The 13363-nt window shown below is 38.4% G+C and overlaps 1 protein-coding gene across 2 annotated transcripts in view; it reads right to left on the bottom strand.

Moving 5' to 3' along the window:
* PLCB1 (phospholipase C beta 1) overlaps positions 1-13363 on the bottom strand; it is an 854892-nt gene that overhangs the window by 93835 nt on the left and 747694 nt on the right. For both annotated transcript variants that reach the window (XM_043883527.1, XM_043883528.1), the window contains exons 28-31: positions 10839-10915; positions 10645-10734; positions 10176-10233; positions 9281-9367 (exon numbers count right to left, since the gene is read on the bottom strand). In XM_043883527.1, the coding sequence (XP_043739462.1) occupies positions 9281-9367; positions 10176-10233; positions 10645-10734; positions 10839-10915 (312 nt within the window). The remainder of the gene's footprint in view (positions 1-9280; positions 9368-10175; positions 10234-10644; positions 10735-10838; positions 10916-13363) is intronic.

Raw genomic sequence — 13363 nt, 5'->3', positions numbered from 1 at the left:
CTGCTTTTATAATATTTTTCAAGTCCTAGGATTATTTTCATTCCATCAAAAACAGAGACTCCATAAAAATTTAAAACTTGAAACAGTTTATTATGTATTTTCCCAAACCTAGTGAAATCCTTTTCAACCAAAGCTAGAAGATAACATATTTATTTTTTATTTATCACCAAATATATTACATGCTGTGACTACTATCTTAGATATGATTTTTCCACATAGTAGCATAATTAGCTAGGTCAAAATCTGTTTTGATGCCCAAATGATTAAGCACACTAAGCTTCCCCCTAAGTGCATCAAGTTGTATATGTGGGTGAGAAATGGTCATAAAGAGTACATGTGGAAAACCCATCCAAGCTATCAGAAACGTGATAAACTGTTTAATAATTCTATTGTAAAGTCAGAAAAAGTTAAAACCAATTCTACTGATAAAACTCTTTGAAATATAAAATATTATTCATCTTGGTTTCAATTACAAAATCAAAGTTCTTGTCAAATTCAAAGATTATTCTCGCAAATGATTATAATAAATGCAGGAGCTTGTGTCAATTGATTTTTGTTGACAGGAAATGTATAAGCAGGACTCTAAGTGGTAGGTAGATCTGTTACATTAATTTGGCCTTAATACGTGGAAAATGGAGAGAGTGACTCTTGTTCTGAGAAACTGCTTCCCTGTCTGGACGGGAACTGTCTCCAGCACATGCCCTTTTGCACTAGCCTTTTCTCTAGTTTCCACAGACTACTTCATCAAATATTTTCAAAGCACTAACACATTTCCTTTCAGAACTTCTATAAGTAAATATTTCTCTTGGATTGAGTTTGGCCATCCTCCCCCTGAAAATGTTGAAGGTCATAGAAAAATCAGATATTGGTGTCCTGAGATTAATTAAATTTTACATTTAATAGTCTGACTATTTTCACTTTGCTAGTTATATCAGAGCCGGGCTTTAAAAACAAACTGGAGCTAAATTAGGAACAAAACGTCTAATGACTGTTGGCAAAATTCATATAAATCATGCACAGTGATAGGCACACAGTTTAGAAATAAAAGTAAATCCAAATGGTTTTGTGGGCCATCCATAGTTTTGGGCTTCTGGTTTATGGCAGGTGGGTAGATGAGAGTCAGTGGGACTGAAGTCCATCTCATCCTGTTCTTGATGCTAAACTCAGTGCCTGTTGGGAAGACTCAAACCCACCAATATAAATGTTATCTTATCTATTCTAGCAGGTGTTGAGTATTGTCTTTAGATCCACTTTCCTCCATCCATTACACCCATCACCATACTCCCACACATTTTCTCATCCTTAGGAAAGGAAAATAAGGACAAGGGAAGGGAAAATAAAGTTAATAGGGTGGAGGAAAAGGGGAGTAGTCAATGGTGCCCAGGAGAATCTCAGTTCCAAATCTGTTTAAATCTCAAACTCAGTTGTCTTGCAGGAGCCAACAGATAACAGAGGTGCATGCAGCAGCCTGGGGAATGCCCTGCAGGTCTGAGGAGCAGCTTCCTTTTAGTTCTAGAAATGTGTTTCCATGTTGGATCCCTGTAATCATATAATCCAATCTTTAAAAGAGAGAAAAATTGAATAAGAAAAGTGCTGATTTAAAAATAATACTGAGAGATGTTTTCATCCTGGCTTCAACCTGGCTAGGCTGGACATGTGCCAGGGTTTCCTTTCTGTATGTTCCCAGTTAGAGTGGGTTGGAAGGCTACAGCCACTTTACAACACACACGCCTTGTTGCTGATCTGTTGACTTGTCCTGCGGTGAAGCAGCAACTGAGCCCGTAACCACTTTTCCTCCTGCTTGGGTCTTGCTTTAGTTGTTCTGACTCCTAGGCCAGCTAGGTGTGTGTGTGCATGTGTGTATTCAACTCTGTGACAGAATTTCAGCTTCTGCAGGTTATCCTGGTGGCCAAGCACCACTGTGGTCGTCTCTTCCAGATGTCCTGCCAGCCAGGGTCCAACATTAGATTGAAAGATGGCCTTGTGGAGACTGCACAGCCAGCCTTCACAATTACATGAGCCAATCCCCTGTAACACAAACACATAATCTCCTACTGGCTCTGCTTCTCTAGTTGAACCCCAGCTGATACAGATACTCACATGATGTCCAAACTGATACTAAACCGGATGCATTTTAGAAATACTATGTGGGGAATTTCTATTTCTGGTAATGGTTAGGTTATTTGGACCATTATTCTCATTGAAAAACAACTAGAAAAGCTGAATTTGATATTAAAACTATATTCTTTAAAGAAACTAAGGATCACAAAAATTTAAGGAATGATCAGGCCCAAACTCCAAGGGATGTCAAACCTACACAGGTAATTAGCAGGGAAGTTGCTTTTTTCCTAAGGGGCTTTTGTTAATGTTGGAAATTTTGAATTCATCTTTTGACAGCCTTCTAGGATAAGGGTAAAATTCAAAGAAAGCCTGTGGCTTGCAGGAATGAGGAACCTCACAGGAAACGTTTCCTATAATAAGCCAGACACACAAATCACTAATTTGAAAATAAACCAAATAGAATTTCTAGAATTAAATAAAATACAAAAGCTATAATTAACAGAGTGGATGAGTGAAATAGCAGTATAAACAAAGAATTAGGAAATTAGAAAAAAGACCAGAGATAAAATTGTCCACAGTAGAGAGAGACAAAGGATGGAAAATACTACAAAGAGTTAAAAAAAGGAGATGGAATGAGAAGGTCCATTTTATCTTATATGTAAATAATGTGATAGAAGGAATTTTTAAGAATGTGTACCAGAAATCATTTTACTGACATGATAGCTGGGCTTTTACAGGACTAGGGAAAGCTATCTATCCAGTCACCTCAAATGCTTATATAGATACATTAAAAGAATGTGCATAAAACATAAAGAAAATTACATAAAACATAAAAAATATCTAAATGCATGCAAAGGAGGAAAATTACAGGTTATCACCAAAAGAATTACACTAAGATTTATAGTTAACTTCTGAGTAACAGGAGTGACTGGAAGAATCTTATTTTCAATGTGCTAAAAGAAAATAACTGCCAAGCTAAAATTTTATACCCAGTGAAAATTCCAGAATGAAGGTAAAATAAAGACATTTACACAGAGAAATGAAAACAAACAAACAAAAAAACCCAAGGAGTTTACCATGAGTAGACTATATGAAGTGAAGTGAGTGAAGTCGCTCAGTCATGTCTGACTCTTTGCGACCCCACGGGCTGTAGCCCACCAGGCTCCTTCATCCAAGGGATTCTCCAGGCAAAAGTACTGGAGGAACTTCTAAAGGATGTAGCAGATAATGATCCCAAATGGATGATCTGAGACACAAGTATCCAGCTAAGAAGTTTGTGAATATAAAGATAAATCTAAATGAATGCTGCCTATATAACACAAAATAATGTCTTGTGGGTTTAGAAATCTATAGAATTAAATTTCAAAAATAAATCAAGAGGAGACAAATGGAGTTTAAAAAACTGTTTTAATGTTTGAATATTGCCCAAAGGAAGTAAAGCATGACTAAGCTTTACTTTAAAGAAAATAATGAATAACTATATTTTTTGAAAAGATAATTCTTCACATTGATAAAAATGAAAAGGAAATTTCTTCCAACCAGAAAAATAAAAAAACCACACCACTGGATGGATCATCCAGTACTTGACAAAAAGTAATACTGGTAAGCAACCAGTTTTCACTCTTTGTTCTGGCTTTTATAAGAGGGCCCAATGAATGCTGGCAGAGAGAATGCACATTTCTCCAGAGGATCAGAGAAGGCACAAATGAATCATGGAATATAGAAGCATCTACTTTAAATCCCTAAATTGGTCTCTCTCTGAACACTGGGAAGGCAGACTGAAATAACTGCATGTAGGGTTCTACTGCAGGGCCCAGTGGTGGGTCTGACAAGACTAACTTCACCCAGAGGGATGAGTCACTCACCCTGTTACAAAGATGTCAGTGGAGAAACGAGGAAAATCAGTCTATATTCCCCTGGTGAAGGGGGAAAAAAAAACAACTACATGATGAAATGTTCTTTGGGTAGAAATTAAAATGCCCTAAAGCTTCCTGGAATTCTCTCTTGCTGATGAGCTAAATTAAAACAGAAAACCTGTGTTCTAAGAAGCATCAAAGACAAATTAAGTGTCAGAGAAAAAGTAAATTACACATTTATCGACTTTTATGAGGTTACTGAGATGGTTCATTAAAAAGTCCACTGAAAAGATGATTCTTCTCACAATGATAGCCCATAGCTGCAAAATGATCAATAGACATTGGAAGAATGACAGTAGATTCAGGGAAACTCCTGATTAATGATACTTCAACATGTTAAACTAAATCTGTTTGAAGTGTTCAAGAAAAAGGCAGACATCTTCTGTAAAATGGATCAACTCTGATGCACACACAACCACACAAGGCGTTATTTCTTCACACTGGCCGTTGGGTCCTTGAGTTGTTTCTAACACTGTTTGTACACATAAGCCCTTTCCTGCTGACTTTGGCAAAGCCAAGTATGGAAATCCCAAGGAAACCAATCATGTCACTGATTTGAAAGACTGGTTAGGGTTTACTGCATTCATCTTAAGAATTCTGAAGGTATAGATTTCAAAAAGAGAACACTTTGAACAAATCTGAAGACAGCGGACATTCAAAGACTGAATCAAATACCTGGCTGCAAATAAACAGGCAGTTGAGCATTTCTCCAGAATTTAGAACTCTACTGAAAAGGAGCTGAGTATTCTCTCTTAGGAACTTAATAAATTTCCGTGGGATTTACGTACAGGAATGTACAATGTAATTTTATGCCCAATTGAGGGCCAAAATGTTTATCTCTTGTATAGGTTCCCTCTAGGGATCATCTACGTCCAGTTTCCTCCACTCCCTCAAAAATTACATACAAAAGAAACAGACTTATTGAATCTCCTTTCAAATGTGAAAAATGGATTCTACACATAAGCTTTCACACTGGGCGGGGGCGGCGGAAGCTTGCTAAATTTGGTCCCCTACCAAATACATATCAGCAGGATTAAAGTTCTTGCCCATGAGTGGAAATGAAATGGATTTTTAACCTGGTTTTGATTGAGGCACCTTATTCTGTTCTGTTGCACAATGGTAAAAATGTTTAGAACTTGAGTTGATCCTTCAAGATGGTCTAAGTACATGGTTGAATAAAAGGCTATATTTTCAATTAATTTACATCTGTTAACTAGCTCTAAATATAGCCAGAATTTCTTGCCTCTAAATAATGGTTGTCTTTGAGCAACTGGATTTTCAAATTTCTTTGGTTAAAAAAAATTTTTATACTTGTTAGTTCACTTTTAAAGGACTTATTTGGTTACCAAACACTTGGAAAATCATGGTAGTGGTTCAGGAAACACAGATCGTGATTGTGGTTCAGGAAAACTGCAAATAGTGACACTAGGGGCAAAGTAGGAATGGAAACAGAGCATCTTCCGTGTTTAAGTGCAGGTTAAGAACAGAAAGTATGTGATCACAATCATTAGAATAAGTGGATGAAGAGGAAGAAAATGATTATAATCAACAGTGTGGCAAAAGACACTAATGAATGGGAAGAAATATGATGCCAGGTAGTGTATGTTTTTTGCTGTAAGTGAAAGATTAGCCTTTCCTGGTTTCTAATTAGAAATTGCTTATCCCACCTGAAAAAAACACTTGAAGGAGGAACTTTATTCTCTTCGGCCACTTCTGGCAAAGTTTGTCATCTTTCCTCTTCACAAAATTCAGTTCAGTTCAGTTCAGTCGCTCAGTCGTGTCTGACTCTGAGACCCCATGGACTGCAGCACGCCAGGCTTCCCTGGCCATCACAAACTCCTGGAGCTTGCTCAAACTCATGTCCATCGAGTTGGATTCATAAAATTGTAGCTATCTTAATATTACCTACTACATTGTCAACTCAATTTCCTTGTCCAACATTGAGTGGTGAAACAGTTTATAAATTTCTACATGTCATAAAATCACCCTGTCTTCTCATCTTTCTGACTGAATGGAACTCACTCAATTAACCTTTCTCTTAGACACTGTTGGTCAGTTTAATTTCCTTGAGTTGCCCCTCTTTCTATTTTGTTTCTACTTTTGTTAGTTTCCTTCATATCTATGTCAGGTTTTAAAGGCCATTCCAATACTGGATGTGAAGAGGGATTCTTTCAAAGCCAGGGCTATTCTATTTTTGGCCCACATCCAGTAGTTGCATGAGCAAGGAGGACTGCTCTCCTGGCCTGGCCTTCACTGGCTCAGTTTGCACCCTGTGTTTGATCCTCCTCCATTTGACATGCACTTCATCTTATTGCTTTATTCCACTGTTCATTAGTGCTCCTTCTGGTCACGGTCATTTCCCTTTATTAGTCACTGTGTCCTACAATAGTAACAATCATGCTTTCTTATTACAGTATGGTTCCAAAGCACATGTCATGGTTCCAAAGCACAACACTTTTAGGCCCTGAAGAACACTTCTCAGTAAAGGCTTTAGTTTGACATAGAACCAATGATCTTCCAGGGCAACCTTCAAGTCCAGACACAATAGGATGGTCATTAAGAGCAACCTCATGAGCGAAAAGCAAAGAGAAACCATTATGGTACCTATTTGCAATAAAAAATAAAGACAACAGGATGACTAAAAATTCATAAACACTTTGGATCTCTTTCTAAGGGGCCAACAAAGAAATGGAAACTTGCTGCACATGGGTAGGGCACACACAGTTAATTACCTACCCAACTGGTGTCTCTCCTCTTGACAAGAAAACATCAGTTTTGTTCAGGAGCCTGGTGAGTGTGGAACTGAGGAGAGAGTGAACTTCCTCTCCCCTTCTGGGTAAGTCCTAATTACTCTAAGCCAATCATGAAAATTACACTCTCCTGCTTGTAATTAAGTTTAGGAATGGGCATATGACACAATTCTAGCCAATAAGGAGAGGCCTATTGAGGAGATTTAGGAAGTTTTCCTCAAACCTATAATCAGTTACAAGATGAAGACTATTTGGCTTTGAATAGTTTTATGTAAGGTTGTAATGAATGGAGCTATGCATATGGAAGCTATCTTGTAACTGTGGGTTTGCAGCCTGGGGATGAAAGGCAACAATATATGATAACACAGTGAAAATTCTGAAAATACTCTGATTCTTGATGAGGTTATTCAACCACTAAATTAACTATTCTTGAACTTTCACTACGTTTGAACTTCCAGTAATGTGATTTACTAAACATTATTGCTTAATCCAGTTTTAATTGGGTTTTCTGTAAAGTTGCTGCTGTATGCACACTGACTGATATATTATCCAACGGTTATTTGGTTTAATGTTTGGTTATATTAATGAAGACATTTACTACTGAAGTTGATTTTAATCATGGTGAACCAGAGCAGTAACATAAAACCTTTGTAGGGTTAGTTATACTGAGATCTATGTAACTTAAACACATTTGTGATTGCATTTTGTTTATGAGTAAAGGGGGCTTCTGAGGTGGTAAAAGTGGTGAAGAATTTGCCTGCCAATGCAGAAGGCACAAGAGGCATGGATTTGATCCCTGGATCAGAAAGATCCCCTGGAGTATGAAATGGCAACCCACTCCAGTATTCTTGCCTGGAAAATTTCATGGGCAGAAGTGTGCAAAGAGTTGGACATAACTGAGCACACACATACACATACACACACATACACACTACAAGTAAAGTAGTTGACATTTTTGGACAAAAACGAAAATGAAGCAAAACTGCGTGGGAATAACAATGTTTTCCAAGACAGATTTTTTTAGAAATATAAAAATTGGTTAGTGAAAAATCAATCTTAAGCTAAGTATATCATACCAGTGTACAAAGCAATGGCAAATTGGAATTCAGACAATATGGATTGAAAATGTATGTATTTGAATATATCACTGGGGACTCATTATTGTTAAGGCATTTCTGAAATTTCAGCTGAACTCTGATCTCTTGTTCCAAACACTTGCAGTTCATGGGGTTGCAAGGAGCCTAACACACTCTAGCAACTGAACAAAAACATAATTTAAATATTCTTAGCCACCCTCTCAAGTTGATTATGCATTAGTAAGGTGGAATATATTTTGACATAATTTTAGACATTGCAATGCTCTCTATTTAGGATTGATTTTATTTTTTAAATGCTCAAATGTTTGGAGCAAGAGATCCAGGTTTGACTGAAATTTCAGAAACACCTTAACAATAATGATTCCCCAGTGATATATTCAAATACGTACATTTTCAATCCTTGTTGTCTGAAACATGTATTAAATTGTGTATTTATATAAAAATATAAGAATTAACGGCATGCCTCAGTAATTATTAATTCTTGGATTTTCCTCACAGAGAATCTATATTCCCAAGCCAAAAACTTTGAATTAGCAACATTAAATAAAAGTTCTGTCCAACAAATATGAAAGGATAAGAGAAGAAACAACTACAAAAATGTATTAATATTTTAAATTAGCCACAAGAAACCTTTAAGAAGTAGATTGATGAAGGGACTATACAACAAAACAAAAGTAACACTTGATCTTTGCAGGTACTTAATAGCAGAGCCTGTTAAAGAAGGTATTTTAAATTGTAGGTGAAGAACAGGAAAACTGAAAAGCATACGTTTCACAAACAGAACAATATTCAGTGACAAATCAAAATTAATGGAATGATCTAAAATTGAGGTTTTGGTAACCTGAGAGTATTTGATTTACATATATTCAGTTCATTTAAAGTTAATATTCATGAAACAATTGATTTTCACCAAATAAACATATGGTAATTTTAAAGTGGAGCCCCAATAAACTATTATTATGGGGAAAAATGATTTTCTTTTCCTTTCTTTTTGGCTTCTGAGAATATTTTGTTAGATTAAATACCAGGGTGATTTTGGTACAAGACATCCTCTGCTGGACAGAGTCTGACATTACAATATTACATCATCTGTTTAGAGCTAGAGGCTTAGCTAACTTCTCTATTTCTTTCCTGGAGGGGAGGTAGGGGTTGAGGGGGTGGAGGGGGAAGGTATGCTTTAAAAATATCTATGCCTGAGCTACATCCCAGACTAACTAAAATCAAACTTCAGGATCTGAGTTTAATGTATTTGCAGTTTTTAAAGCTGACCAGTGATGATAAATGCTTACTGAATATTGCTGTCGAGATTTTTTTCCATCATTGAGAAAGTTACATGACTTTCACGTGCAAGAACTGGTCTAAGACTGTGTAAGAGGGATATGAACTAGGGAGGTTTCATTCTAATTAAATGGAAAGAAAATGAAGTTACTGTGTATGATGATTTAGTTCAGTTTACCTTGGGCTTTTCATCCAGGATCTGCTGGCGGATTTCTTTGTGTTTCTCGACGAGTTTTTCTTGCCGTTTGCTCTGTGCCTCTTCTAACTGTAAGACAGTTACAGAGAAAGTCATTTTCATCTAAACATTCAAGTGAATGTTTTCAGGAAAAAAAAAAAAAACTTTTCAGATCTATGGCATGCATTTAACTATTTCACACCCTGGTCAAGAACTGTCCTTATAAGTATAGGAGACATGTAAGTATTGAAGCTGGGTGATGGGTACACAGGGGTGGGAGTGATATGATCACTGGATTATACCATTCTCACAGTTTTGTTAATGTCTGAAAATGTCCATAATACCAATTAAAATTAATTAAAAACCTTTAGAAGTTGTTGTTTACCATTGGTGACAACTAAAGTTTCTTTGGGGCTTCCCTGCTGGTTCAGTGGTAAAGAATCTGCCTGCCAATGCAGGAAATGCAGGTCTGATCCCTGATATGGGAAGATGCTCTGGAGAAGGAAATGGCAACCCATTCCAGTTTCTTTGCGTGGGAAATCCCATGGACAGAGGAGCCTGGTGGGCTACAGCTCATGGGGTTGCAGAAGAGCTGGACACAACTTAGCAACTTAACAACAGCAGGAACAAAAGGTTCTTTTCAGGGAGGTCCCCTTGACATCATGTTTTCAGATTCCTGATTCTAGAAAAGATTCTTAACATTTATCTTTAGCTGAACCTTTTTATACAGAGGTTTGCATTAGACTTGCAGAAACACTGATTACAGACTGGCTGCTCTGGGAAGTTGCACAGCTGGTGATAAAGAATTACCGGGAAGCATGGCATTTCCCTCCAGAGACTCACACGGTACTCATCAAACGGTTTGCAAAAGAGACAGGTATTCATGAACATGACATACCCTCTTGATGTACTGCACCACCTCCTGGATGTATGACCGGATCATCTCTGTCTTTTCCCTGAAAGTGAATGACAAAGAAATCATCACATGAACTCATCCATCATTGACAAACATGGCAACCTCAGGTTTCCAGATGAAAGTTTACAGAACTCTCAACTTTCTTCTTACTGCTGCAAGGAAGATACAACTTGTCAGCTCTGACAAAGGTCAGGTTCTACCCAAGGCACAAGCTCTGTTTTCACTAAATGGCAGGAAGGCTGTCTGACAATATCAGAAGAGAAGATAGAGCCTTTTCCTTAGGGCCTGTGGGCACCTCAGTGCTTCACTGAAAACCCTTACAAAGTGGGTCTTTGGAAAGGTTAATTTGAGGAGAAATTTCGCAGATAGGTCTTTGTACGGTTGAGCCGCTGTTATTCTGCATAGGACAACCCAGGGTAAAAGGTGGGAGGAAAGGGTTCTTTCTACTTACTCCTCCATCTGGCTTTTGTCTTTGGATTTAGCTTCTGTTATCTTCTCCTGCCTCTTTTTATCCATTTTCTTCTTTAATTCCTTCTTCTCTCTGAAGGCAAAATGGAAGCAAAAGGGAAAATTGGTCAATCCAATAGCAATTTGTACTTAATACATTTACATGTACAAATCCATTGTAAGAGAATGGAGGCTTACTTCTCACAGATTTCTTTGAGCTTCTTTAACTGATTATTCTGACATTCTTCAGCAACATCGGTCAATTTTTGAATAAGCTGGGGGAAAAAAAAAATAAAGCCAGGTGGCTATTTTACAGGATCACAAGCAAAGCACCCTTTCCCTCCCCAACCCCACATCAAACAGTATCTGAGGTTAGAAAAATCTGTGATTGATGTTTGCGTGCTACGTGTGCTAAGTCGCTTCAGTCGTTTCTGACTCTTCGAGACCCTATGGACAGTAGCTCATCAAGCTCTTTTGTTCATGGGATTCTCCAGGCAAGAACACAAGTGGTTTGCCATTTCCTTCTCCAGCAAGAGTAAAATCGTCAGACATTTTACAATACGTAGGTAATAAGGACATAATTTTAGACCATACATTATCTAGGTTTTAATATGTAATTCTTATTATCTCTTTCTAATTAAACAGGATTTCTTAGATTATTGGGCTTGCTTTTGCCAAGTGCAATGATAGCTAACAGTGTGGACCCAGGTACCAATTCCCACTCTATGACTTACTAAAACTATGATTTTGGTCATAGAGCCTACATTTCCTGAACCTACATTTTCTTGGTTATAAATGAGATAATCAATGTCTTTCTCTCTTGGAGGTACTATGAAGTTTAAAATAAAAATGAGTGTGATACAAATGTAAGTTATAATCAACTGTGATTTATAATTCTTGGTTTCCAATTCCTTGCTTAAGTGCTTCAAGGATGACATGAGTCACCTATCTTGGAAACTGATGTTTGTCCCATGTGGGTAACTTCCAAAAGAGCACTGGAAATTCTCTTCTGTGCTACCATTTTGAATTTTGAGTACATTGATATGATAGCAAGTATTTTGTCTTGCATTTATTTGCTTATCAGACCTTCATTTGCCTTCAAGAGGGCAGTGACTATGTTTTCAAATCCCTAGCCCTCCACAATTTCTAGCTTTCAGTAGGTGCTCAATAAATGCTTGTCAATTATGGGAGCATAATTGCGCCTTCCAAGCACTTCTCTTTCTTTATTCTACACGAAGAACCTACAGAACCTTCTGCCATTGCTTACGCAGCAGTAGCAACTGGACTTAAGCCTTCTTACTGGTGCACCAAATAGATGGTGTGGACTTCCTATTGAACGGTCACTCTGATCCCCAGAGATGGAGATTCTCATATATAGCAGCCACTTACATATATGTGGTAGCTACAGCAGCACCAAGGCAATATAATTATAACATTACCAAACTTTCATTGATAATTTACACATGCCAGGCACAGTGTGATAAGTTTTAAATGTACTAACTTATCATATTTAACTTATTCAGTCCTAAGAGTTGGTCTATGAGGTCATATTGACGCATGAGACTCAAATTTGGGGCTCAGGACCACAGAGAAGTACTTGGCAGAACTGGGTATGTGTGTGTACATGCATGCTAAGTCACTTCAGTTGTGTCCAACTCTTTGAGACGTTATGGGCTGTAGCCCATCAGGCTCCTCTGTCCGTGGGATTCTCCAGGCAAGAATAGTGGAATGGGTTGCTATGCCTTCCTCCAGGGGATATTCCAGACCCAGGGACCAAATCTGTGAGGCAGATTAAATCTGAACAAATATTAACTGGAGCTTGGGGCAGCAGAAAACCTATTTGATCATTCAAAAGACAGTACCTGATCACAACTGTCACAATTAAAGAAATCAAGAAATATTACATCCTGCTAATGCTATTTATCAAACGAGTTAGATGTAAAATTCCACTGTGCAAAGACTCTTGCCATTTCCCTGAGGATTCTCACAGCACCTCTGTTGTAACTGAGAGGTACCCACAGGGCTTTCCCCTCCACAGGGGACCTTCCTCCTCCCCAGTTCAGCCCAAGGAATTACAGAGGGTAATCCAGGGATCCCCAACCTCGGTGGCAATATCAGAATCTCTTGTGAGCAACTTCTTGAAAACACAGATTCCAGGGCCTGTCCCGAGGCCTGTGGCCTCTACATGTTTAGGGACAGGGCCAGGGAATCAGGGTTTTCAAAGTCTCCTCAGTTGATTTTGGATTCTTTGCCACATATAGAGGGTCTCGGTGGTCCCTCATTGTATGGCCATCTAAGTTTCTCAGCAGTGATATCCATGCATCTGTTTCCATGTTCTCATCTCCAACGTTCAGCTTCGTCCAGGATCATTTCTGGAGTTTGCCAGCTCCTGCTCACACTTACAGCTCCCTGCCACCCTCTTTCTCCGCAACATCAACATCCAGGCAGTGAAGCCACTGAGCCTGAGCTTGCTCAGCCTTCCAGCTCACTCAGTTCTGAGGCTGATGTCCCTCTGTGTTCAGCGCCCCCACAGCCGCCAGCACCAACCTCCCTCACGGTTCCACAGAAGCTTCCCGTGCGCTGCACACCCTGGCCTTCCTCCTTGCCCCTCCCTTGGACCATCTGCACTTGCTGCTTATTCTTCTCAGAGCTAGTTCCCACCTCCTGTGCTCCCAGAACACACACATTCATCTAAACTATTCAAGCAGCCACAATTCAGCAAA

This window comes from Cervus elaphus, chromosome 23 (genome assembly GCF_910594005.1).
Source record: "Cervus elaphus chromosome 23, mCerEla1.1, whole genome shotgun sequence".
NCBI lineage: Eukaryota > Metazoa > Chordata > Mammalia > Artiodactyla > Cervidae > Cervus > Cervus elaphus.
The sequence above is the reverse complement of the archived record's forward strand: the minus strand, read 5'-3'. Positions and strand labels throughout refer to the sequence as shown.